Source organism: Vipera berus, assembly GCF_964194415.1.
Source record: "Vipera berus genome assembly, chromosome: 1".
In the NCBI taxonomy this organism is placed as follows: domain Eukaryota; kingdom Metazoa; phylum Chordata; class Lepidosauria; order Squamata; family Viperidae; genus Vipera; species Vipera berus.
In genome coordinates this window covers 153,273,859-153,299,067 of record NC_138202.1, presented here as the reverse complement: position 1 = coordinate 153,299,067, position 25,209 = coordinate 153,273,859, and the positions used below count along the sequence as shown (strand labels likewise).

The 25,209-nt window shown below is 40.3% G+C and overlaps 1 protein-coding gene across 1 annotated transcript in view; it reads left to right on the top strand.

Moving 5' to 3' along the window:
- The window catches only part of LOC308660282 (prolyl endopeptidase FAP-like), a 60,872-nt gene extending 36,136 nt beyond the window's left edge, over positions 1–24,736 (top strand). Inside the window, exons 16-25 of the mRNA XM_081314538.1 lie at positions 2,244–2,291; positions 4,117–4,215; positions 7,515–7,584; positions 8,593–8,787; positions 12,612–12,666; positions 16,051–16,150; positions 20,303–20,367; positions 21,847–21,919; positions 22,227–22,300; positions 24,488–24,736. Of these exons, the coding sequence (XP_081170664.1) occupies positions 2,244–2,291; positions 4,117–4,215; positions 7,515–7,584; positions 8,593–8,787; positions 12,612–12,666; positions 16,051–16,150; positions 20,303–20,367; positions 21,847–21,919; positions 22,227–22,300; positions 24,488–24,586 (878 nt within the window). The 3' untranslated portion in view covers positions 24,587–24,736. The remainder of the gene's footprint in view (positions 1–2,243; positions 2,292–4,116; positions 4,216–7,514; positions 7,585–8,592; positions 8,788–12,611; positions 12,667–16,050; positions 16,151–20,302; positions 20,368–21,846; positions 21,920–22,226; positions 22,301–24,487) is intronic.
- The last annotated feature ends 473 nt before the right edge of the window (positions 24,737–25,209 follow it).

The window sequence follows — 25,209 nt, the reverse complement described above, 5'->3', positions numbered from 1 at the left end:
CAATCAATTTTCTCTACCACATTTTCAGTTTCTGTCATTTTCACATCCAGTCTAGTATCATTTTGACTAAGATCTTCCACTCTTTCATCCAAATTCTCAATACATGTAGCCATGCCTTGAAATGCAGATAAAATGTCTACTCTTGTTTCTGTTAGTTTCTCTGTAATCTTCCCATCCATAACCTCAGCTAGTTTTTCTGTTAACTTCTCCTCCAACATTTTATCCATTATCTCAGCAAATTGTTGCAATTGCTTTTCCATAATCTCTTGCAAATCTTTAACTGTAAGGGCTGATGCAAATACGGGTGCAGGGGGCAGTAAGGCTTGCAACAAAGACTGCTGCACCAGAGCAGGAACTTTAGAAGATATAGCCGCCATTTTCACCCACTATTGTTTGCTACGCACTTCCACTTTCAAGCTCAGCAAAATCCATTGAGTTAAAGATCAAAAGTCCACTTTCACCTGAGTCTCCTGCATCGCTCTGCCTGCGTCCTCGTTCTCCAAAGTTCTTTCCTGCTAGCAGGGATGGTTGCGAATGCCCTGTTCTGCTCCAAAAAGCCCAGAGCAGAAGCACCTCGCAGTCCGGAGCATGCCCAGGCTTCGGGGGGGCTCAATCCTTCAGCCGCCAAAACTTTAAGTTCTGGTGGCCCCTGAGAGCTCTACCCCTACCTGGGCGCTCGCCCCCTCCTCTTCTCCCGAGGAGAGGGCTTCCGAGCCGCCGAAACAGCTGATCGACGCTGTTTTCGGCGGCTCTACAGAGCCGCGAGGCTGACAGCCTAAGAATGGCTGCCTCCGGCGACGCCTTGCCATACGGAGGTCCGATCAGAGATGTTTTTGTGCCTGTGGAATTCAAGAAACTGGATACTGTTCTCTACAGTGTAATAGGGGTCCCCAACCCCCGGTCCATGGACCAGCGTCAGTCAGCGGCGTGCCAGAAACTGGTCCGTACAAACAAGTGAAGCCCCCATCCGTGGGTTGCAGATAGCACACGAAACCACGACCCCTCCGGTCAATGGAAAAAACTCTCTCCATTGAACCGGTCCCTGATGCCCAAAAGATTGGGGACCTCTGCTCTGTAATATAAAAGCAGACATTTGTGGGTTGAATCCTGCAATCCCACAATCCATTCTAAAGCAGCCTTAAGGAGAGCACATTTTAGTAACCTGTGAAACGATGAGAGATTGAATAATTTTCACCAGCATATTCTCAGGTTATTTTTTTCTTTCTTTTTGGGCAGCATACTAAAGAGAGAGAGAAAGAGAAAGAGAGAGGGAGGGAGAGAGGGAGAGAGAGAATGAGAAAGAGAAAGATGGAATGTAGTAGCTGGGCTGGAGAAGAAAGCAGGAAGATGGAAATATCAGGGGATTTGCAGGGGACAAAAGGAGGCAAATGGCTAAATGTGTATCATGAGACCCCACACGACTTATGTACCGGTGTTTGCATGTGTGCTGTGGTGTTGTGATGCATGTTTCATCATTTTCTTATTGTGTCCTTTTGTGCTGAAAACACATAAATATGAAGAAAAGGAAAAGATTTTTTTGCTTCTGATCTGGAAGAAAGAAAACATTTAAGCTAAATACTTGGACAACAAGCTGGCTGCAAAATAGCTAGATGATCCTATCTACAATAATGCAGTATAGTCAGTGCTTTTTTTGTAAAAGAAAAAGGTGCCAGAACTCACACGTCATACAACCCGCCTTGCCTTCCGTACACGGTTCCATCCAAAAAAGGTGCCGGAACTCCGTTCTGAGCGTTCTATGAGGAAAAAAAGCCCTGAGTATAGTGCCTTCTCTTCTGTTGTTAATCTGGGCCAGGCTAAATTTATTAGAAGAATAAGGCATGTTGAAATTAGAATACATTTGTTCTATCATTCTGCTTTTCCCCTTCAGTTGAGTGTACCTTGCAATTTGAATGCACCTTCCCAAATCTACTCATGTAGATTGCAGGACTACACAAAATGTACAGAATGTGAGGAAGTAGCTGCAACAAGAAAAGGAATTGATGAACATTGAGGAAGTTATTTCCAATGTGAATTCAGGTCTCTATAGCTCTGCTGTCATTCTAACATCCAGATGGGCTTCGCATTTTGCTCAAATTAAAATGTTAAGCTTACAGAAAAAAACCCTGTGAGTGATGAACAAATGGGAATATGCAAGTAGCTAAGCAATTAAATGATTTTCAGTAGTGATGTTTCAGATATTTTGTTTAATGGAGATTCTCTTTTTATTCTAATCATTACTGCAGGCCCAGGCATCCCCATTTCTACTATATATGATAACAGATATAACAAAGGTACCTTTTATGACATATATTTGTTTGCTTGATGATAGCATAAGAATGAAATTCTGTATACACTTTTATAGGAATAAATCTATTTACAGTCATTGGAAGAGATGCTTAAATATACCTTATGCACACTTAAGTAAGAATGTGTACTAATTAAATCAGTGGAATTTACATCCAAATAAATGTGCCCAGAGATTAAACAATACATAAAAAAAGAATTGCAGATTTTGCCTTGAAATCCTTTTGATCATTTCTGTTCAAATATGCTTCCAAAATTACTCTCATTCAGCTTGTCTGTACATCACATTTTCATAAATTATTTTCCAAAACATAGATCTTCTTCCCTAAACCACCATTTTTTAATAATATAGCAATCAGAAAATAAAGAGTACTTCATCAAATTTATGTTTAGGACCAAATGAACGCTGCATGGGAAGGATTGCTATAGCAGCATAGCATAATTTAAAGAATAGTTCAGATCCAAAAGGATTCCTGAAGCATCCACAGATGCTATCATGCTGCTACATTATCTCCAATGCATACTTGTTATATCCCAAGCTAATATCAGATCAGCTTGTTGAATATATTGCAAAAAAACCCAAAAAAAAACCCAAAGTGAATAGTCACCAGTCCTGCATTTAAAAAAGTATAGCTCTGCCTCCCTCTTTTTTATATCTTATCTTCCAATGTCCTGGCGTGACCTAGCCTTTTTTTTATGAGCGTACTGTCTATCTGTCACAGAACTTTTCTCTGCTTCTGAGTCAAAGTCCTCTCCATCCATCCTTGAAGCAGCGAAACTGTGCTCATGATGTTTGCTCTCTTTATTTTCAGTCCTTCTAATGTCCCTCCCACCACCCAGAGTCACACTGTGTGTGAGTTGACTGGCATTATTAATCTTGAAATAATTTTAAGAATATACAGTATGTCTGTCGTTTCTGTTCCCCGTCACTGACAGTCCGCTGACTTTCCTTCAAGGTAATGGGCGTCAAAGCCTAACCAGTTCTACACACCTTGAGGCTAACCTTAGGTGCTGTGGGCATAAGGAGAAAAGCCATATTCAAAACTAGTACAGCAAAGATCAGCTTCAGCACGACTCAGCGGGATGAGAAGAGAGGAAGGCCCTGTCATGGGTCACTGTGAAAAAAATAATAATGCCAGAGTGTGTTTGTGCTGTAATTAAACACAAGGGGCTGAAAAGGTCATTGGATAAAATGGTTTTACACTTCATCTAAAGCTGACTCCTATTTCTCCCACTGCAAGAAAGAAAAGACAAAACTCTGGGTTAGAAACCATTTGGTATTCATAATCAGTTGCCATAACGTTTTAGGCACATAAACCTGAAAAAGGTACAAATACTTTTAAACTATTATAATACTGGCTCTGCTATTTATTTATTTATTTATTTGTTTGCTTTTTAGGTTAAGTAACTATACAGCAGAATCATGATACAAATACTTTATCATGATTAACTTCTTTCAATCAATTAAACACTTAACAGTGTATATAAAATTAGCTACACATTACATTATTTATATCCAGATTACCTTAATAAATTGAATTTACCAGCCTATAATAAAGTCTACCTTAATTCCAAGAAACTTGACTCCCCCCACACACACACACCATCCCTCTATTTTTCTAGGAAAATCTTGACTCAGTTACCTCATGAAACTTTTGCTATTTCCATAATTATAAACTTGGGAAGTTCATTTATTCATTTAAATTGAATAGACTTGATATTTAACCTTTTATTGGTATCCAATTGTGTAACAATTCAAGAACAGAGAATCCATGAGAAGTGTATTTCTAATTCAAAAACTTTTATATACAGAAATTAAAGTCTTAGAAGACAATGCAGATTTGGAGTCTGCTCTGCAAAAAATCAGTTTACCAGTACAGAAGATTAACAAACTTGAAGTGGATGGCATAAGTAAGTATTATTTGTTTTTCACACCTAATTTTTCACTGTATGAACAAGAACGAAATAGTTGCTATTTAAAAACTTATGGTGTGATATCTGAATTTAGATCAAGAAACAGTACAGTAGAGGGTTTTTTTTCCAACAGTGTATTAAGAAATTAATTACTGGAATCCTATACATTAATAGCCTATTCCCAGACAAAGACTGTATAGCACAGAGATGTGCAACCAAAGGGATGAGGAATTGGAGCAATTGTCCTATGGCTCTTTGGCTGGGAATAAAATAAAGGACATGTTATGAGTTGTATGTCTTTAAGTTTGATCTGGAGAAAGTGAATAAAAGTAGTCCTCGACTTACAAACATTTATTTAGTGACCATTTGAAGTTACAACAGCACTGAAAAAAGTGACTTATGACCAGTTTTCACACTTAAGATTGTTGCAGCATTCCCAGGTGATCAAAATTCAGGCAATTGACAACCGGCATCTATTTATGACAGTTTCACTGTCCCGTGACCATGTGATCACCATTTGTAGCCTTCCCAGCCAGCATTCCAATGTCAGTGAAGAACCCAGATTTGCTTAATGACCAAATGATTCACTTAACAACTGCGATGATTTGCTTAACAAATATGACAGGAAAGATCATAAAATGGGGCAAAACTCACTCAACAGTTGCCTGGCTTAGCAATGGAAATTTTTGGCTCAGTCGTGATCATAATTCAAGGACTATCTAGGAGAATGTTTTTCTTACATCTTTGCAGGTAGCATCATCTGGCTGATCTTGTATGGGCTCAAGAGCTAATTGGCACGAGGCCTTGTTAAAGCTTAGATACTATAAAGCAGGGGTGTCAAACTGCCGGCCCGCAGGCCGGATGCGTCATGTGGAAGCCGCGCCCACCCCATTGCCGGCAATGGCAAAACCGTCCCAATACGTTGTGTGACGTCATATAACGTCGCGAGTTTGACATGTCTGCCATAAAGGAATCAGAGATCTGTACGTTAAATTGGCAAGTTGAAAAATAAATCCTGAAACATAGTGATGGAAGTCTAATTCTATATAGTTGCCAAGAAAATTACACGGACAAATCCATGGAAGTTCTCAGGAGTCAATCAGATTTTATCAGGCATCACAAACCACAGATTGCATAGTAGAAAATGCAGTGTATAATGCAAAATACAACGTGGCATGCGTGATATTAAAAAAAAGGCCTGCAATGGTGTTTAGTCTACTTGGCTATCAACAATGCAAACTTTGCAAGCATAAGTATTATTGTGGGATCTTAATCTGCCAAAAGAAGTTTCACATAGAATTCTTCTGTCCAACCTAGAAATGGGCTAAGAAGAGGTGTTAGTCACTCCCTGTGAGTAGAGCTAGTCCTTGCTTAACACTGGTAATTGGGAGTGGAATTTCTGTCACTAAGTGATGTGTCATAAAGCACATCATGTGACTGTGCTGCTTAGCAGTGGCAGTTCCAGCAGTCCTCATTACCTTTGTTAAAGAAGGTCATCACGTGAGATAAAAACAGGGACTTAAGAAAGTTACATACATTTGCCAAGAACGCAGATTGAAACAAGTACCTGTAGATTATATTTTTATGAATCTTTCAACACACACACAGACATGCACATCCCAAGCTTTTATGACTCCCAAGTCATTGTTCACCTTGCTGACACACGACTGTGTAGCAATGCACAGTTCGAACCACATCATTAAGTTCGCTGATGATACGACCGTGGTGGGCCTCATCAGCAAGAACAATGAGTCAGCATATAGAGAGGAGGTGGAGAAGCTAATAGACTGGTGCAAAGCCAACAACCTGTCTCTGAATGTAGACAAAACAAAAGAGATGGTTGTTGACTTCAGGAGAACAAAATATGACCGCTCTCCGCTGAACATCGATGGCTCCTTCATGGAGATCGTAAGGAGCACCAAATTTCTTGGTGTTCACTTGGCGGAGAATCTTACTTGGTCCCTCAACACCTGTTCCATAATAAGGAAGGCCCACCAGCATCTTTACTTTCTGAGGAAACTGAGGAAGTCACAGCTTCCACCACACATCCTCACAATCTTTTACAGAGGGACTATTGAGAGCACCCTGAGCAGTTGCATTACTGCCTGGTTTGGAAACTGCACTGTTTCAGATTGCAAAACCCTACAGTGAATAGTGAGGATGGCGGAGAAGATCATCGGGGTTGCTCTTCCCTCTGTCATGGATATTTACATCACACATTGCATCCGTAAAGCCAGAAACATTGTGGCTGATTACACACACCCCTCATACACACTTTTTACTCTTTTGCCATCTGGAAAGAGGTACAGGAGCATTTGGGCTCGGACATCCAGGTGTAACAGTTTCTTCCTACAAGCCATTAGAATTCTTAATACGAAGAAACTGGAACTATAAATACTTGTATTTGTAGTTTTTAAGTTTTTAGTTTAGAGTTATGTGTAGGTTGTGTTCTGTTCTTTTTTGATTCATGTCGTCTGATGTAGCACCTTGGTCCTGGGGAAACGTTGTTTCGTTTCACTGTGTACTGTACTGTATATTGTTGAAATGACAATAAAGTCTTCTACTACTACTACTACTACTACTACTACTACTACTCCATGTAGTTTTTATAAAGACACACAAGCAGTACATTTTAAACTCTGTGTTTGCACATTATTGCAGTGGGATATTATTTAAGGATAGTATCAGATTACAGCTACATACTGTATATTCCTTATCGCTTGTGGTCACTGTTGCTAACTGTAACTGTTATGGTCCTTGGCTCCTGAGGATTATAGGGATAGGTCAATGTAGTTTCTTGGTAAATTTTCAGAAGTAAAATTTCCCAGTTTTCTTTTTCCTAGGACTGTCCTTTTTTTTATAAAAGTAAACCCAATGTTTTATTATCATTTCCTAATACTACAAACAATAACTGTTATACTAATATAATAATTGCTACTTTGCTACTACAAATAATAATGACACCATATCTGATTACGTAAATTAAAATATATATTTTTGCTGTTGAATTAAGTAATCACGTAACCCAGTGTTTCTCAACCTTGGCAACTTTAAGATATGTAGGCTTCAACTCCCAGAATTCCTCAGCCTGCCTTGCTGGCTAGGGAATTCTGGGAATTGAAAGCCACACAACTTAAAATGGCAAAGGTTGAGAAATATTGACGTAACCTAGCAGAAAATTAAACCTACATAACTAGCTATAATTCTTAGATAAAGGACCAATATTACAGACATTTCTTATGCTATAAATTCATTCATTCATTCATTCATTCTTTCCCCCCCCCCTTTACTTCTAGCTTTATGGTACAAGATGCTTCTACCTCCAAAGTTTGATAGATCCAAGAAATATCCTCTTCTTATACAGGTGTATGTAACATTTTATTCAATTGTCTTCCCTATGTACCTTGCATATATTGTCAAAGTTATGAATAGCTGGTGCATCATTGTATGATACTACCGCTGTAACATATTGTACGTCATAGCTGGAAAATAACTAACATAGATTTTTACATATAGTATATCCATAAAGAATGCCCCAAAGCTTACAGTCTCCCGCCCAATCTTCCTACTTCTCTAACTACAAACTCTTCATGTATTGCGATACCCAACAGATTAGGAAAAGTACCTGGAGGAACATCAGCCTCAGAAGCAAGCTCAGAAACAACAATAGTGTGATAAAATGAAAAAGAAGGGATTCTTACAATGTTATTTTATATAAAGGGGGTTTGAAATCTGCCCCTGAGACCAAAGTAGGGTTGCCAGGTTACCAAGTGAGACTGGGGAATTTGACTACATGACATTTTTAAAAATCTAAAGTTTTTTTAAAAAGTGCTTTGCAAAGCTGGCCACAGCACACCAGGATTAGAATGTATGCTGAGTATGCAGAAGATCTTCTTTATCTTCAGGAAAAACTCCATGTAAGGCTGCTTTTCTCAAGCCCAAAATAATGCAGGAAAGAATGCCTTCAGCTAATATTTGCTATCACCACCATTGTTTCTTCAGGAGCTCAAGGTATCACTTTTTTCCCCCATAACAGCTCTGTGGACAGACAGACAAAGGGGACAGACAGACAGATTGGTAGACAGAAGCTTTATTTTGGTCATTGACAAATAAAGCTCTGTGGGATATTTAGGAAATAAAAGGGGGTTGTTGGTCCAAAGATACTTAGTGAACTTCTTTGGCTGAGGGTAGTCTTCTCAATCATAGTCCAAAAACTTTAACCACTCTGTCATTCTGTGTCTGAAAAGTAATTCCAAAATTCTAATGAGGAAGTCTTTCGTCATTCCATTTTTTCCTTATGCTATTTATTAAGTATTTTATGATCTTTGGATGTTAAAGTAGAAGGCTTTTCAATTCCATTCATATTGCCTGTAGATACGGAGGGCCTTGTAGCCAAAACGTGAAGCATACCTTTAGCATTAGCTGGATAAGCTATCTTGCAAGCAAAGAAGAAATTGTGGTAGCACTCGTGGATGGCAGAGGAACAGCTTTCCAAGGTGATAAGATGTTGCATGCGGTGTATCGAAAACTTGGGGTTTATGAAGTCGAAGATCAAATCTCAGCTGTAAGGTAAGAACAGGAGGAGTTTTTGTGTAGCATAGATTGTAGCCTTTCTAAGAGTAATCCCACGTAGATAGCTGCTGAGATTTATCCCATGCTGATCATGTTTGATGTTAAGGAAACATACGCTAACGAATTAATTATAACTACTATTTTCTACCAGTTCAGTACATATTCCTAACAGTCATGCTAGAACACTGTTTAGATTTGGGAATCTGGCAAAATTTAAACTAAATTAAACTCACGTGGCAGTCTTTACAAAGCTACAGAAATATTTTTATTAATTCTCCTTGCACATCCCAGGATTATTGACCTATCCCATGAATATAACAGTTTTTCTTCTGGATTTGATGAAATTCTTGGAAGGACTTTTGGCTTTGTTTCAGAATGCAACACTTTTATTGGTTAAAAGGTAAAGAGCTCTGAAGGTATATTAGGAAGGGTATAAATTTGATGCTTCGTACGTATGGAAGTAATTTTTGCATGGAGCTTTTTTAAACTGAGCAAGGATTATTACTCTGTCTTGACAAATTATGAACCAATAGGAGTAAGAATAGAGCCAAGAGCTTCTCACCTCTACATCTTGCTTGCATGTTCCTGTAACTATACAGATCTCTTATCTCTTTCACCCCATTTCTCTTTTCTGACGCTTCCATTTCCTCTTTGCTTTTTAAATGCACAGAGTGAAGTAGATGGAGCAATTTACCATTTTGATTCCCATCTTGCTATCATTACTTTTTTTGTACAGTGCAATAGCAGAATTATTTGTTTTATAGTAACCATAACAGTTTTAAATTAGTGTCATAAACTAATAAACTGAAGATACTGGGATGAGGGATGTAATCTAGGTTGGTTTTACACCTACTAATTCATAAGTACATTTCATTTTTCTATACCTATCAGGTTTTTTTACCAGCAAAAACAAGCATTCAGAATCTGAGATTTTGATACCTTTAGCTCTGGATGGGGTGGCACTACCCCAGACAGACCCAGTTCACGACTTGGGGGTTGTTCTGGGCTCGGGACTCCTGCTTGAAGAACAGGTAGCAGTCATGGCCAGGACAGCCTTTGCACAACTTTGGTTTGTGCACAGTTGCAAGATTTCCTGGATCAGGAGTCCCTGCATTCAGTCATTCAAGCTCTGGTCATCTCATGTCTGGATGCTGCAATGGGGCTAGCCTTGAAGGGCATCTGGAAGCTACAAGTGAAAGAATGCAGTGGCACACTTCTGTCAAAAAAAGACAATGGCAAATTTCCTATTTTACTCCACCACCCCACCTGCACTGGCAGAGGAGGCATGCTGAGGATCCCGTCAGTCAAGAAATTTCAGCTGGGGGGATTGAGGAGAAGACCCTTCTCTGCGGTGACTCCTGCCCTTTAGATAGGTAGGTAGGTAGGTAGATAGGTAGGTGGATGGATAGATAGACAGACAAGACTCATATGAAAAAGACAAGGGCAGAACACTTCTGCATTGTTGCCAATAATATCCCATGATGTCAAGGTTGACTGAAACATTATATTTTTCAGTTTAGTTTTTATTGCAATAAATATTAATAATACACCATCCAAAAAGTGAGGTTTTACTGTAAGCTTCGACAAGAAGAATCTTTCACCTACTTGATGTTTTGATCATTTTCTCTTCTGCTTCTCTGTTGCTGTATTCCCTGTTGATCTTCATTAATTTCCGTTTCTAGTAATGAGCTTACCCTTCCTTTGGACAATATTGACTTCCTGTGTTCTTAGGCTACCTACCTCTTTGTGGGATAGCCTCATGAAACCTTGCAATGTGACCTTGGAGGGAGCAGATTAACCTGCCCGTTAATAAACTGAGATTTGAATTTGGATTTCCAGTATCCAACCTCAGATTCCAACCAATGCTTTCAACTGAAAGTCAAGGAAAGAGTTTTTGTAGAAGATGCCTGTTCATTGTTAAAAACTCCTTAGTTTAAATTCTGCTTTACACCCCCCCCCCAGATACATAATAAGATTGAGACAAATGACTTTTCCTTAGGCTCACTTTTCCCTCCAAATTCTGCAACTTGCTCAATTTATCTTGCAAGTTGTAGATAAAGATTACAGCTAGAAAATGTATAGAAAGTACTTTAGATAGGTGAAAGTGCAACCTAAAAGCTAAATATTACTAAGTAGTTCTGCCATCTAGGCAACTAATAATAAATATAATAATATATCCCAAAACAACCGGAGCACCACTTGAAGACCATCAGCATTGACAAATTCACCATCAATCAATTGCAAAAAGCAGCTTTGCTCAGAACAGCTTACATCCTGTGATGATACCTCTAACATTATCACACATCCACATCTGCCTATCTCAAATCTTGGGAAGGTCTCGATAGGTGGACAAAAATGCCAAATCCAGTCTGAACATCTGGCTGACTGTGTGAAGGATAATAATAAAGGCAAACTTACAAAACAGAGCTAAAAGAAAAATAATTTCATTAAATTAGCAAATCAGAAAGAGCTAATAAAAACTGAACTCCCTTGTCACCAAAAGACTTTCAGTGATGTACTATACAGACCCACTTGGAAAGGTTGGGCATATTTATTAAAAGGGATCTCTCATCTTCAGACCTAAAAGCCGGATAGAGGAAAGTACTCCCTATCCTTTGGAGCTAAATGGTTTTATGTAGAACTTTGATTTGAACATAGGATAAGGAGACTGGATGAGACACCACCATGAAATCACTGGACTGCATGCACACACACACAAAGATATACTGTGGGAGGTTCAGATTCATTCCATTTAAAGCTTTTATCCCACCTTTTCAATACCAAAAAACAATCCTGTATTTTTCTAAAGTGCATATTACATTTAAATATTTCAAGCTGGGCACATCAGCAGATCCCATAGGCTAGGTTACCAGATCAAGGCTACAAAAATCTAGATGCCCAAAAGATGAAACTAAAGAGAACAGGTGTATCAAGTTCTGTGGTCATGTAGTGATTGCCAAGCCGAAGCCCTGATCTGATAAATATACCCATAGGCCAGTGATGGCTAACCTTTTAGAGACCCAGTGCCCCCCAAACCACCCACGCCCTCACACAGGACCACCCACCACCTCCATGGCCCACCGCAGTAGATCACCGTGGCAGCTTAGCAGCACCATGGTGGCCATGCCCTCCACCCACGCCCCGCATCATCTGCGCGCGATGGGGCATGAGGGCGGAGTCTTGTTAAAGTCTGCCCGGCTGCTATGTCCTTGGCTGTGCTGCTCCACGTGGGCGGTGCCTGGGAGCGACTCACCTCCGGGGGGCTGCTGGTGAGGAGGGGGCTGTGGGGAGAGGTGGGGCTGGGGCAACGGCGTGTGTGCCCACAGAGAGGGCTCTGAGTGCCGCCTCTGGCACACATGCCATAGGTTCACCACCACTGCCACAGGCAAAAGAAAATTATTTTTTTAATCCTTTTTATTTTATATATACATGGATATAATGAAAGGTCAGTGAAGTTACATGTATAAATCACAATTTATCCTGGCTTGTTTAAACTTGGGGTTGAAAAGGGCAGTTGAAAATTAGAAGCAGAATTTTTGCATTGCTTCTAAAATAGAGATTAGAAGGTTAGGGTTAGGTTTGGCAAATGTTGTCAAAAGTTGTACATGTAACATTGTGGCTTAAGATAAAATCTAAATGACTTTTGGCTTTACTAGGCTGTGACCCAGATTAAGTAACTGATATCTATGAACAGTGTAATTGTTGGAGGATTTTTAAAATATTTTTCTGCCACATAACCCTTCTCATATTTTTAGCATCCCAAAGTACTTTAAAACATCTTTGTTTCTTTAATTAATTGTGTGCATTTTTCTTCCAAACAGAAAGTTTATAGACATGGGTTTTATTGATGAAAAACGAATAGCCATATGGGGCTGGGTATGTATACAGTACTTTAAAAAAAATCTTGAATAATCATGTTCTGTTTAGCCTGTCACTTGCAGTTTGTTTTTCTTATCTTCTTCCTTGGCTTGGATTCCCATAAAGCAGCTTGGCAATATATATATGTTGTTCTAACTTTTTTTAAAATCCCATTTATATCCCGCCCTTCTCTGAAGACTCAGGGCGGCTTACAATCTAAAGCACAAATCAATGTGCTTAGCAGTAGCCTTCATTCTATGTATATGCCTGCTTATTAGGGCTTTCGCCCCCCCCCCCCAAGCGGCATTATTACAAAGTCAGCTTATTGTCCCCAACAATCTGGGTCCTCATTTTACCTACCTCAGAAGGATGGAAGGCTGAGTCAACCTTGAGCCTGTTGGGACTCGAACCTGAACTAACTTCTTATATTAGCATAATTTTTACATTGACCAGTGATGACACAACTGTATATAGAAGGCTATGACTAAATGATATAATGGATATGTTTTCTAAGGTCAACTCCCCAATCCAGGGAGTTCACGACAGGTGAAATAAAGGATACATGAAAAGCACAATGCGTATTAGTAGAGAAGCTGATAAAACAATTCGCCTCTTTCCTCATGCCTGATGGAGCCCTTTACTAGAAAAAAGCTTCCCTCTTCCCCCCCCCTCTATAAGCTCCCTTAAAATATTTCAGGTAAACAATCTGATGCTATCATTGAAACTAGATATCCTCAACCTTTATAGCAACTGATTACACTTCAAACTCAGAGCATATTAAGGGTGTGCTTAGAAAGTGGACACCTTGGTGGGTGAAGGTCTCCACAAAGGACTCATTTACCAAAATTCTCGTTATTGGGGCTCTGTTCCCTTCACTCAATCATGCTCCCGTCTCCCCAGTTTATTTTTCTCAATTTTTTGCCCCCTATGAAGATGGGTGCTTCCAAAGGGAGCACTGGGCTAAAGTAGTCTTCTCTCTTATCGTTAAGACTGAGGCCTAGAAAATATCCTTGGCGATAAACTTCATTTTGGATGATGTTGGCCCTTTGTTTCTCAGCATTCCAACTTCCTACTTGTTAAATTAATCCTTAAAAAGATCAGTGCCTGGGCATGATAAGCATTGTCTTAGTTGAAAGGGTGCTTCCTCTGAGGTTAGCCTGCAACAAATAAAATGCTCCCAACCTCAGGACAGATGCACCCACAAAGGCATGATGGGAAAAATTGTACTTCAGCAGAGAAAGGAGCCCTGGGATCGCCTTGAAGGTGAGTAGGGAATTAACAGAGGAAAACCATCATCCATTTCTGCCTGCTGGTTCTAATGACAGGACAACCAGGCAGTGCAGATAAGCTTCTACTGCAAATATTTTTCTACAGCTGCAGAATCATGCAATTTTGTGGGTAACTGAGATCAGAAGGGGTTATTCCAAAATTAATGTTTAACGTTGCGCTGGTAGAATCGTAACAATTAGGAAAGGGCTTGAGCTCTTTTGTTAGTCCACTGAGACCCTACGTTGCTGGCATTTTGGGGTGTCCCTATGGTGCAAATACCCACATATACCTTGACCTAAAGAATGTATAGCCATGGTTTATTCTATCACAGTCTATTGTTAAGTGAATCAACTCCCCAGGTTTTCACAGCTTACCATGTCATCAATCCTACCTTAACTATCATGGTTAAGCCCACACAACCTGTTAAATTCAAACTACAGACATTATGACTTGGCATCAGTGGTGGGATTCAGCCGGTTCACACCAATTCGGCAGAACCGGTAGCTAATTTTTTGTTGCCCAGGCCCAGAATGGACTTCCGGAAGCAGCATCCACACAGAGAACCGGTTGTTCACATATTTGAATCCCACCACTGCTTGGCATCTTCTGTGAGCAGACCAGAGAATAAAAGCCCATACCCTGTGTGCATATATTTTATTTTATTATTAAATTTATTGGCTACCCATCTTAACACAGGGAAACTCTGGACAGCCATTTCTGAGTAACCCCATTTCTCTGGTTTGCTTCTTTTTCCTTTGCACATGTTCCCATCTTGAGACAGTTCAGTAAAAGGTGAGCCCTCTAGCCCATCATACTGTCAATAACACTGCCATGTTATTTTAATATATCAAATCCCATAATCACCTATCTTGTCCTACCACAGTACTGTAATAACAAATGAAGTAATTAATAATATGCTGCCCTTTAACGGCACGCTAACTCTGCTGCTGAGATTTTCTCTACTCTGTGAGAAAGCCATTCCTGATTTTTTCTCTCTCTCTCTCTCCTTCTGACTGCAAAGCATCTCAGTGAAATTTTTCTTTGTTGCTGGCTTTACTTTGTAAGGACCACAGTCCCTTGATAATGCTGATGTATTACATAATGTTTTCTTTATCTCCGCACAATGTAGTTCAGATTCTTGAATGACATTAGATTTTCAACTTTCCTAATACTAGTACGTTCCTTAGTCTCCCTCGTATAGGTAAATGATGTATGCCAATCTGCAAAGAGGCATGAAGAAGAGCTATTTTCTCTTTTTTATGAAAAAGATGTGAAAAATTGAGAAACTTTGTCACAGATCATCTCTGATGTAACTGGTTCTTAGTCTTCAGCTAAAAGCACATCTGTGTCACAGCAGCATTTCTTTTAGCTTCTGTAACTGAACCTGCAATAAACATTGGCTAGGCTCATATATATCATGTTAAAAACACCTTATTAAGCATGGTTTGTTGAACAAACCACAATTGGATGGGTTCACACATACAACTGAGTAATAAACCATGGCTCACAAACCACGACGGCTGGGTGTATGTAACATGCAAAGCCAACCCCAAATCATAGTGTGGCTTAATGTGATGTAAGAACCTAATCATAGTTCCTTCGTTCTTTCTGTCATTGCAGAAGGAAAAATGCAGGTTTCAGGTTCCCACTCAATTATGGAACTTATCTGGCTGATTTGGGATCAGCTACAAACTTTCAGCCCAATCTACCTCCCAAGCTTGTTATGAGGTTAAAATAAGATGAGAGCCTCAGGCACATCGTTTTAGGCTCCTAGAGCAGGGGTGTCAAACTGCCGGCCCATGGGTCGGATGCATTATGCCGAAACTGTGCCCACTCCATTGCCGGCAATGGAAAAAAAGTCATGATACGTTGCGACACATCATGTGATGTTGTGAGTTTGAAACGCCTGTCCTAGAGGAATTAAAGAGAGGTACTTTTTAGAAAGGGAAATATTTGGAAGTCCCATTTGTTCCAGTGGCTCATAGAAAATTATTCAGGAGAAACTGTTGAGTAGTCTGTATTTTTGGATGCCAAAACAAATGTTCCCCTTGGCTTCAGTGTTTTATTACTTGGATTCTTAGAGAGCAAATGCTTGCCTTCTCCAATATTAACTTCTCTCTTGTTTCTTTCTAGTCCTACGGTGGATATATTACATCGCTGGCCCTTGGGTCTGGTACTGGCATATTTAAGTGTGGAATAGCTGTGGCTCCTGTTTCCAGCTGGGAATATTATGGTATGGCAAAACAACTTACAATATCAGGTTTTAACAGCTGGATATAAAAAGTGGATTATTTCTAAAAATTAGGTTACTGCTAGGGCCTTTGCTCACAGAAAAAAATGTTTGAGACACACTTCATCCAAAAACACCATCTTCAAAATACACTTTCCTTTTAAAAAAACAAACACACTTTCTCTTGGGCAAAGCTTGCTTTGAAATAGTCTGCAGAGTTGCTGGGAATATGACTTCAAAGCAGATGTTCTTAAAACAAACACGGCAAAATACAAGCCTTTTCAAAGACACTCTTGTCCATGTAACAGCTCCTGTTTCCAATCATTAGGTGCCCTTTTTAAGATCATTCATAGCTTCAGTTGTTAAACTTTGGCTGGACCTGCTCTTCACCTCAATCAGTTCTGCACACAATCTTGTGGCTTGAAGCGGGCAGCTTGGCATCATGCCCAGCTACTTCTTGAACACTCCTCCACCTTCCTTACCCTATGTATGCCATCTCAGGCAACATTTTTTTCACCGTTTGCAAGGTTTTGCTGCTGAAGAAACAATAGGAAATGGGTCATCTGCCCACACGTCAAAATGCATACAATGCTTATCACAGAGAAAGAGCACATATGGTAGTTCCACATAACCATCAAATTAAGGTAAAAACAACATTGTTTTGACAACTCCCTGCTTCCTCAGGCTGGTGGCTTCAGCTTCGTTCTTCTGGGAGAAGTGTGTGGTAGTGGCTGTTTGTTCCTCTTTTTTAAACTGCCAGAGGGGGTGTGTTCTGTGGGTGGAGGTGTGCTCTGATTGGGTGGGGGGTTAGCTGTGTTCTGATTGGGTGGGAGTGTGTTTTGAATGGGGGCTGTGTTCTGATTGGATGTGTTTTGAGTGGATGGGCTGGTCTCAGCTGCCAGCCTTAGACCTGAACTGGTGAGTTGTGCTGCTTTTGTTCGGCTCCGTGTTTGTGGTGGTGCCATGTTTTTATAGTGGGTGTCAGTTTGCTTATTGTGTGGTTTGGAGGGGTTTAAAGTGGCTGATGTTGCAGCTGTAGTTAGGTTTCTGTTTTGTGGTTGTGTGTCGTTATCGTTGTGGGTTCGGATTTGCTTTTTGAATGGTTGTGTGGTGGTGATGTCATGTGATGTTATCATGAGTTTGGGTCTGGTATCATTCTTGGTGGTTGGGACTCATCTGTCAATCAAGGTGGGCTTCCAAATGGCTGGTAGGCGAGAGGTATTATCTCGTTTGTTCATGCTGTGGGGGCGTTTTTCTATCTCAATGGCTTCTCTGATTATTCTGTTGTTAAAATGTTCAATTTTGGTGATAGTTTTGGTTTGTTTGTTTTTAAATCAATTTCATGTCCCGTGGCTTTAAAGTGTTGGAACAGGGATGAAGTTTGTTCTCCCTTTCTGAGTGAGTTCCTGTGCTCTTCAATGCGTGCACTTATTCTTCTGTTGGTCTGTCCGATGTATGTGGTGGGGCAGGTGGTGCATGGGATTTTGTATACTCCTTGGTTTTCTAACCCAATTATGTCTTTGGGGTTTCTTAGGATGGTGGATATTATTCTGTCTGTGTAGAATGCTGTTTTGATGTTGTGTTTTTGGAGGATCTTTCTGATTCTGTCTGTGGTCCCTTTTAAGTATGGGAGGAGGGCTTTGCCATTTTCTTGTTCTCTGTCTTGGGTTTTTGTGGGTGTCTCTCTTCGGATTAAGTTGGTAATCATGTTTCTTTGGAATCCATTGGCTGTTAGTACATTAGTGAGAGTGTGTAGTTCGGTTTTTAGGTGTTGTTCGTCAGCTAGGTATTTTGTTCTGGAGATGAGTGTCTTGGCTATGTGCCAATCAAAGAAGCCTTGACAGCTATCTGAAATAAATACAACCCCCCAAAACACATCCTAGATCTGACCAACCACTGCCTATCAAACACATACTTCATCTACAATGGACAAAGATACAAACAAACGGAAGGAGCACCCATGGGATCACCCCTTTCACCTGTCATCGCAAACCTCTACATGGAACACTTTGAAACCCTCGCTCTAGAAAAATCCAACCACAAACCCAAACTCTGGCTCAGATACGTAGATGACACCTTCGTAATCTGGCCACACGGCAAAGAAAAACTGGATGACTTCCTCACACACCTCAATAGCCTACACCCCAAAATACAATTCACCATGGAAACAGAAGCTAACAATCAACTTCCCTTCCTTGATGTCTTAGTCTACAAGAAATCCAACGGCTCCCTAGGACACACTATCTACCATAACACACAAACCGCTATCTGAACGCACTCTCACACCACCACCCAGCACAGATCAACTCCGTAGCCAAGACACTCATCTCCAGAACAAAAACACCTAGCTGACGAACAACACCTAAAAACCGAACTACACACTCTCACTAATGTACTAACAGCCAATGGATTCCAAAGAAACATGATTACCAACTTAATCCGAAGAGAGACACCCACAAAAACCCAAGACAGAGAACAAGAAAATGGCAAAGCCCTCCTCCCATACTTAAAATGGACCACAGACAGAATCAGAAAGATCCTCCAAAAACACAACATCAAAACAGCATTCTACACAGACAGAAAAATATCCACCATCCTAAGAAACCCCAAAGACATAATTGGGTTAGAAAACCAAGGAGTATACAAAATCCCATGCACCACCTGCCCCACCACATACATCGGACAGACCAACAGAAGAATAAGTGCACGCATTGAAGAGCACAGGAACTCACTCAGAAAGGGAGAACAAACTTCATCCCTGTTCCAACACTTTAAAGCCACGGGACATGAAATTGATTTAAAAACAAACAAACCAAAACTATCACCAAAATTGAACATTTTAACAACAGAATAATCAGAGAAGCCATTGAGATAGAAAAACGCCCCCACAGCATGAACAAACGAGATAATACCTCTCGCCTACCAGCCATTTGGAAGCCCACCTTGATTGACAGATGAGTCCCAACCACCAAGAATGATACCAGACCCAAACTCATGATAACATCACATGACATCACCACCACACAACCATTCAAAAAGCAAATCCGAACCCACAACGATAATGACACACAACCACAAAACAGAAACCTAACTACAGCTGCAACATCAGCCACTTTAAACCCCTCCAAACCACACAATAAGCAAACTGACACCCACTATAAAAACATGGCACCACCACAAACATGGAGCCGAACAAAAGCAGCACAACTCACCAGTTCAGGTCTAAGGCTGACAGCTGAGACCAGCCCATCCACTCAAAACACATCCAATCAGAACACAGCCCCCATTCAAAACACACTCCCACCCAATCAGAACACAGCTAACCCCCCACCCAATCAGAGCACACCTCCACCCACAGTTTAAAAAAGAGGAACAAACAGCCACTACCACACACTTCTCCCAGACGAACGAAGCTGAAGCCACCAGCCTGAGGATGACGGATGAGATTTCGTCAAAACGTTGCTCTTATACCTTCAATTCTACGTGAGGAAAAACCCGAATGACCAAAGATCCACATACAAACACCCGCGAAAACCTCAGAAAACACACACATATATATGTATATGTATATGTATATGTATATGTATATGTATATGTGTATGTGTATGTGTATGTGTATGTGTATGTGTATGTGTATGTGTATGTGTATGTGTATGTATATATATATATATATATATATATATATATATATATATATATATATATATATATATATATATATATATATATATATATATATATATATATATATATATATATATATATATATATATATATATATATATATATATATATATATATATATATATATATATATATATGAATGAATGAATGAATTCAATAAGAAGGCAAATGATTTTGCACTTAATACACAAAATAAGATACCAGAGGCACTCTCATCACTCTGGCTAATGGTAGGCTTGCCCTCTCCCCCCACCCCATGTGGTGATGGCTCTCTTTTGATATGTTTTGTGGCATGAGGACAGTTTTAAAATTAATTGTCCATTTTATGGAAAATTATGAGAAAACTGCCCAAACGTCCCCCTGAATGACCAGCATGAATTAATGTAAACACATTTTGTACAATGCACTTACTATTATGTGTGTTAATGTGTTTCTGTGCATCTTGACTGCTGCATTTATTGTATATTGCAGCATCCATCTACACTGAACGATTTATGGGTCTTCCAACCGAATCTGACAATCTTCAGCATTACAAAGTAAGAACTGCGTAAACCTTCCTATATTTTAATTATACTCTTACAGTTTAATTTCAACTTTCCTTTTCCTGCCTTTTGGTCCTTGGCTCAATGTGTGGGATGCCCTCTTCCTGTCTCTGCCAGTTCTTCCATCTGACATTGTCTTAAATTGATATTTGAGGGTAATTGGGAGGCCTTGTCTACCATATTTGGAGGGGGGGGCGGGGTTGGCAGAGGGTAACACTTCGTTTTACAAAGGAAATTAAAGGTCTCCTTTTAAACCAAAAAAGCCATGCCCTCATAACATAGCCTTCATCTCATCCCCAAACTATTCCCAAGACAGCTTAAAATGCCTTGAGCAGTTCCAGTGTTCCAACAGCAATAAGCCACAACAATAAGCCATTGTTGCATTTCACTAATTCTGGTAGTTGGTATTATAGTCAGGTATGGCCAGCCACTGCAAGTTGGTGCTGAATCACCCCCTGTAGTCCTCAGGCACTGTCTTTGGGCAGGAAGAGAATCCAGGGAAGAAAACTTGACTCTTCTGCTATACCTCACTAGTGATTGGCTTAGAGCAGAGGTCCCCAACCTTTTGGGCACCAGGGACTGGTTCTGTGGAGAGAGATTTTTCCACAGACCGGGGGGGCGGGGCATGATTTTGTGTGCTGCCTGCATCCGGCAGATGGGGCTTTGCTTGTCTGTGCAGACCAGTTGCTGGCATGTTGTGGCCCGGTACTGGTCCACGTTCCGGGGGTTGGGGTCCCCTGGCTTAGAGACCTAGGCTGGCCTGAAGGCAGCTGACCAGAAGAAGGTGAGGAAGAGAGAGAGAGAGAGATGCCTCCGCTGCTTCAAAATCCAACAATTACTGGGTTTCTCCATAGTTCTTCAGTCTGCTTTTTTAAAAAAAAGTTTAATGCTATTCCATAATACGCAGGGGTGTCAAACTCAATTTCATTGAGGGCCGCATCAGCATTGCGGTTGCCCTCAGGGGGCTGGGTGGGTATGGCCAGGGTGGGTGTGGCCTACTGGGTGGGCGTGGCTAGAGTGGGTATGGCCTACTGGGTGGGCATGGCCAGCTCTACATCGTTCGCATCAAGGGTGCCTGTGGGGGCCTGGGCAGGAGTGGGACAGATCTGAGGGTCTCTGGGCCAGGGCCAAGGCAGTGGGGGCCGTTCCCTCACTGTTTCCAGGATGGCTTCGCGGGCCACATGAAAGAACTTCACGGGCCGGATCCGGCCCCCGGGCCTTGTGTTTGACATGTCTGCATAATAGCATTAAACATGTATCCAAAAGGAGCCTGACTATCAGATGCTAGTTGGAGTCAGATAATTCCTTAAACAAAACTCACAAAGCCTGAGATTTAAGGTTAGCAGAAAGTAGAGAAAAACTTTTTACTGACTGATAGATTATTGTCATAAGAACATAGGGCAACTGATAATGAAGGCACCTATCATGTTTGCATTTGGCAACTCCATAATTGTTAATTATTTTCCTTTTCAGAATTCAACAGTGATGGCAAGGGCTCAGAATTTCCATAATGTGGATTACCTTCTCATCCATGGAACGGCAGATGGTGAGGTCTTTGAAAAACTGGTACCAATCCTGAGAGAGAACCACTTTGTTAAAGAAACATTAAGCATTTCTCTGTTCCTGTGAGCAGGGTCAATACATTTAAGACATATTTTCATTTTCTGTCTGGCACATTGAGCACTGCTGACTCATTGTTGATCGTCCCTGCTATATAGCTTGTTAAGTCATGACATGAGTCTAATGTTCTACTCTTGCGTGCTTTCTGATATTTGTCAGACTGGTGGGATTTTTGTTTTTAATTAGCCACATTCACTTTCTTAATTTCTTTTCTTCCTTGCTTAATATTTCAGATAATGTACATTTTCAGAACTCGGCACAGATCTCCAAAGCCTTAGTCAATGCACAAGTGGATTTTCAAGCAATGGTAGATATGATCAAGTCATTTAAGCATTAATGGGTCGTGCTAATAATTTGGGAGAGTTGTTGAGTGTTAGATTAGGAGTGGGGCCACCCAGTTTTTAATCCACCCTCAATCACAGATGCTCTAACTTTGGTCAAGTTTTTGTCATCCTGTTCAGCCTACTTTACAGAGTTGTTCTTCTGAGGGAAAAATGGGAGGATTGATTGATTTTGATTACATGCCATCAAGTCAGTGTCTACTCTTAGTGACCGCATAGACTTTCTCCATGGCAATCTGTTCCTAACTTGTGTTTCAGGTCTTCCAATAGTAAAACAATAGGAGGGACTGCTATATATGCTGCTTTGAACTCCTGAATGAAAAGCAGGCTATAAATCTAATCAATAAACTGGTATTGCAACTGAGGCCACAAAGAGCTGTAGCATAACTACGTAATATATTATAGCATATGGGAAAGAATGGGAAGATTTCTCAAATTAAAACCAAGCTTCCAAATAGTTAAACTAATTAAATAAAGTTTAATTAATCTCAGATATTACTTTAATTAAAATTCTGTTTAGCAGGAGGGTCCAAAATGACCAATTTTTTTAAAAAAAAATGGCCTAAATCTTGGGAAATTACTAAATGTCACAAGATTTTCACTTTCTCACCCAAAGTATTGTAAGATGTTAGGTGGGAACAGGAAAATGCCACATCTTTTGCTGATTTTGTGAGATTTAAACTATAAATAAGGTAATTTTAGGCTGAATTTTGGGTCCAGCCAATGCTTTTAAGGGTATCGTATGCACCATGCTTATAGGAGCTATACTGCTGACCCCTTGCTTATTGTGGGGACCCTCAAGTCTTCCTGCCATGGACAAAGGACAAGATTTGTGGCTTAAGCACGGTCCTCTCCTTAAACCATTTTTTCTTTTAAACTGGAATCATAAATGCAAATGTCTGCTAACTTATTTCCCAATAGGAGAGGAGGCAAGACAGGAAACAATGGATGGAAACTAATCAAGGAAGCAATCTAGAACGAAGGAGAAATCCCCCAAAAGTAAGACCAATTAACTAGTAGAACAGCTTGCCTTCAGAGGTTGTGGGTGCTTCATCACAGGAGGCTTTTAAGAAGAAACTGGACAGTCAATTGTCTGAAATGGTATAGGATCTCCTGCTCGAGCAAGGGGCTGGACTAGAAGACCTCCAAGGTCCCTTCCAACTCTGTTATTCTGTATTCTGTATAAAAGGGAGGTGTGCCCTAGTTACCAAAATTGTTGTAAACTTTGGGTGTACACATCTGGGTAATAGTAATAATAATAAGTTGGAAGGGACCTTGGAGGTCATCTAGTCCAACCCCCTGCTCAGGCAGGAAACCCTATACCATTTCAGGCAAATGGCTGTCTAGTCTCTTCTTAAAAACTTCCAGTTTTGGAGCATTCACCACCTCTGGAGGCAGGTTGTTCCACTGGTTAATTGTTCTAACTGTCAGGAAGTTTCTCCTTAGTTCTAGGTTGCTTCTCTCCTTGACTAGTTTCCATCCGTTGCTTCTTGTCCTGCTTTCAGGTGCTTTGGAGAATAGCTTGACTCCCTCTTCTTTGTGGCAGCCCCTGAGATATTGGAACACTGCTATCATGTCACCCCTCACCCTTCTCTTCGTTAAACTAGACATACCCAATTCCAGCAACCGTTCCCTATATGTTTTAGTCTCCAGTCCCCCAATCATCTTTGTTGCTCTTCTCTGTACCCTTGGTGGTTAGGAGGTTACCTCTGATAGGAAACCAGCATGTTTATGCTACTTGTCAAAGCACAAATAGAAGAAAAGTTTTTGGGATATAAATGGGGGCTGATTTTGCAATTTTGAAGACCTCAATTCAAGACAAAGCCTAATGCTGATCCCACCTGATTTGCTTCTTCTGCTTGGATGTTTGCCATTGTAACCCTGCTGTTGCCTCTTCAGGACTGAAATGGCTTTTGTTATCAATGGGAGAATCACACAACTTTTGACTTTTCTTCTTGGAACAAAAGTCAAACATGATAGACCAGCAGGGTCTTGCCATGCAACCTTAGAGGGTGAGCGCATAAGATCAAATGCAGAGGCTGAAATCCCATTTTCTTTCTCTCACCCCATCTTATAAAGTTTTTACTTTATGTGTTTGTTTGAATTCTGCTGACGAACCATAGGATTAAGACAATGTTTCTCTTCCTTTTCAGTGGTACACAGACCAAAACCATGCAATTCCAGGCCTTTCTTTAAAGCATCTCTACATTCATATGACACATTTCCTGAAACAGTGTTTTGCTCTGCCTTAAGGAATCCTCTCTTCTGTCTTGATTCCAAGACAAAACAATGTTAATCGCGCAAACTATGGACATTCCAAGAGTAGGATAAAAAATGGAATTAAAGAGGTGTCGATGACTCTTACTGACCCTTGGGAAAAACTGCTTGGGAATTTTTGTTAGCTAGAAAACAAATAAATAAAAGTAAAAGTGTGAAATTAAAGGCTGCATGTTTTGCTTATTTTCTCCCTATAATGTTAGTAGTTTCACATGTCAAACACAGGCGTTCATTTTGAATTAAGAATATAACGAATTCTGGAAAGAAAGAAAAAAGCACTCTTGGATACACTTTTGTATCTGGGTGATTATTCAATCCAGCAAATGGGGAAAAAATGTTTCAGAAGGATCAGTGACAAGTTCACTGCAAACGAAAGTCAACAAAACTGCTGTTTAACACTTGGCTGCAGCTATTTCAAATTGCCAGTGGAGAACCGCATCTCAACTGAGCAAAAGGATTCATTTTGAAGATGGGCTCCAGTGTGGGTCTGAAAGCTCGGAACAGTAAATCTCTGCTCCCGGTGACCAACCCAAATCTGATTTTGCATCATTATATATTTGCCTTCATTTGTGATTCTTTTCAGTTAAAAGTGAAAATT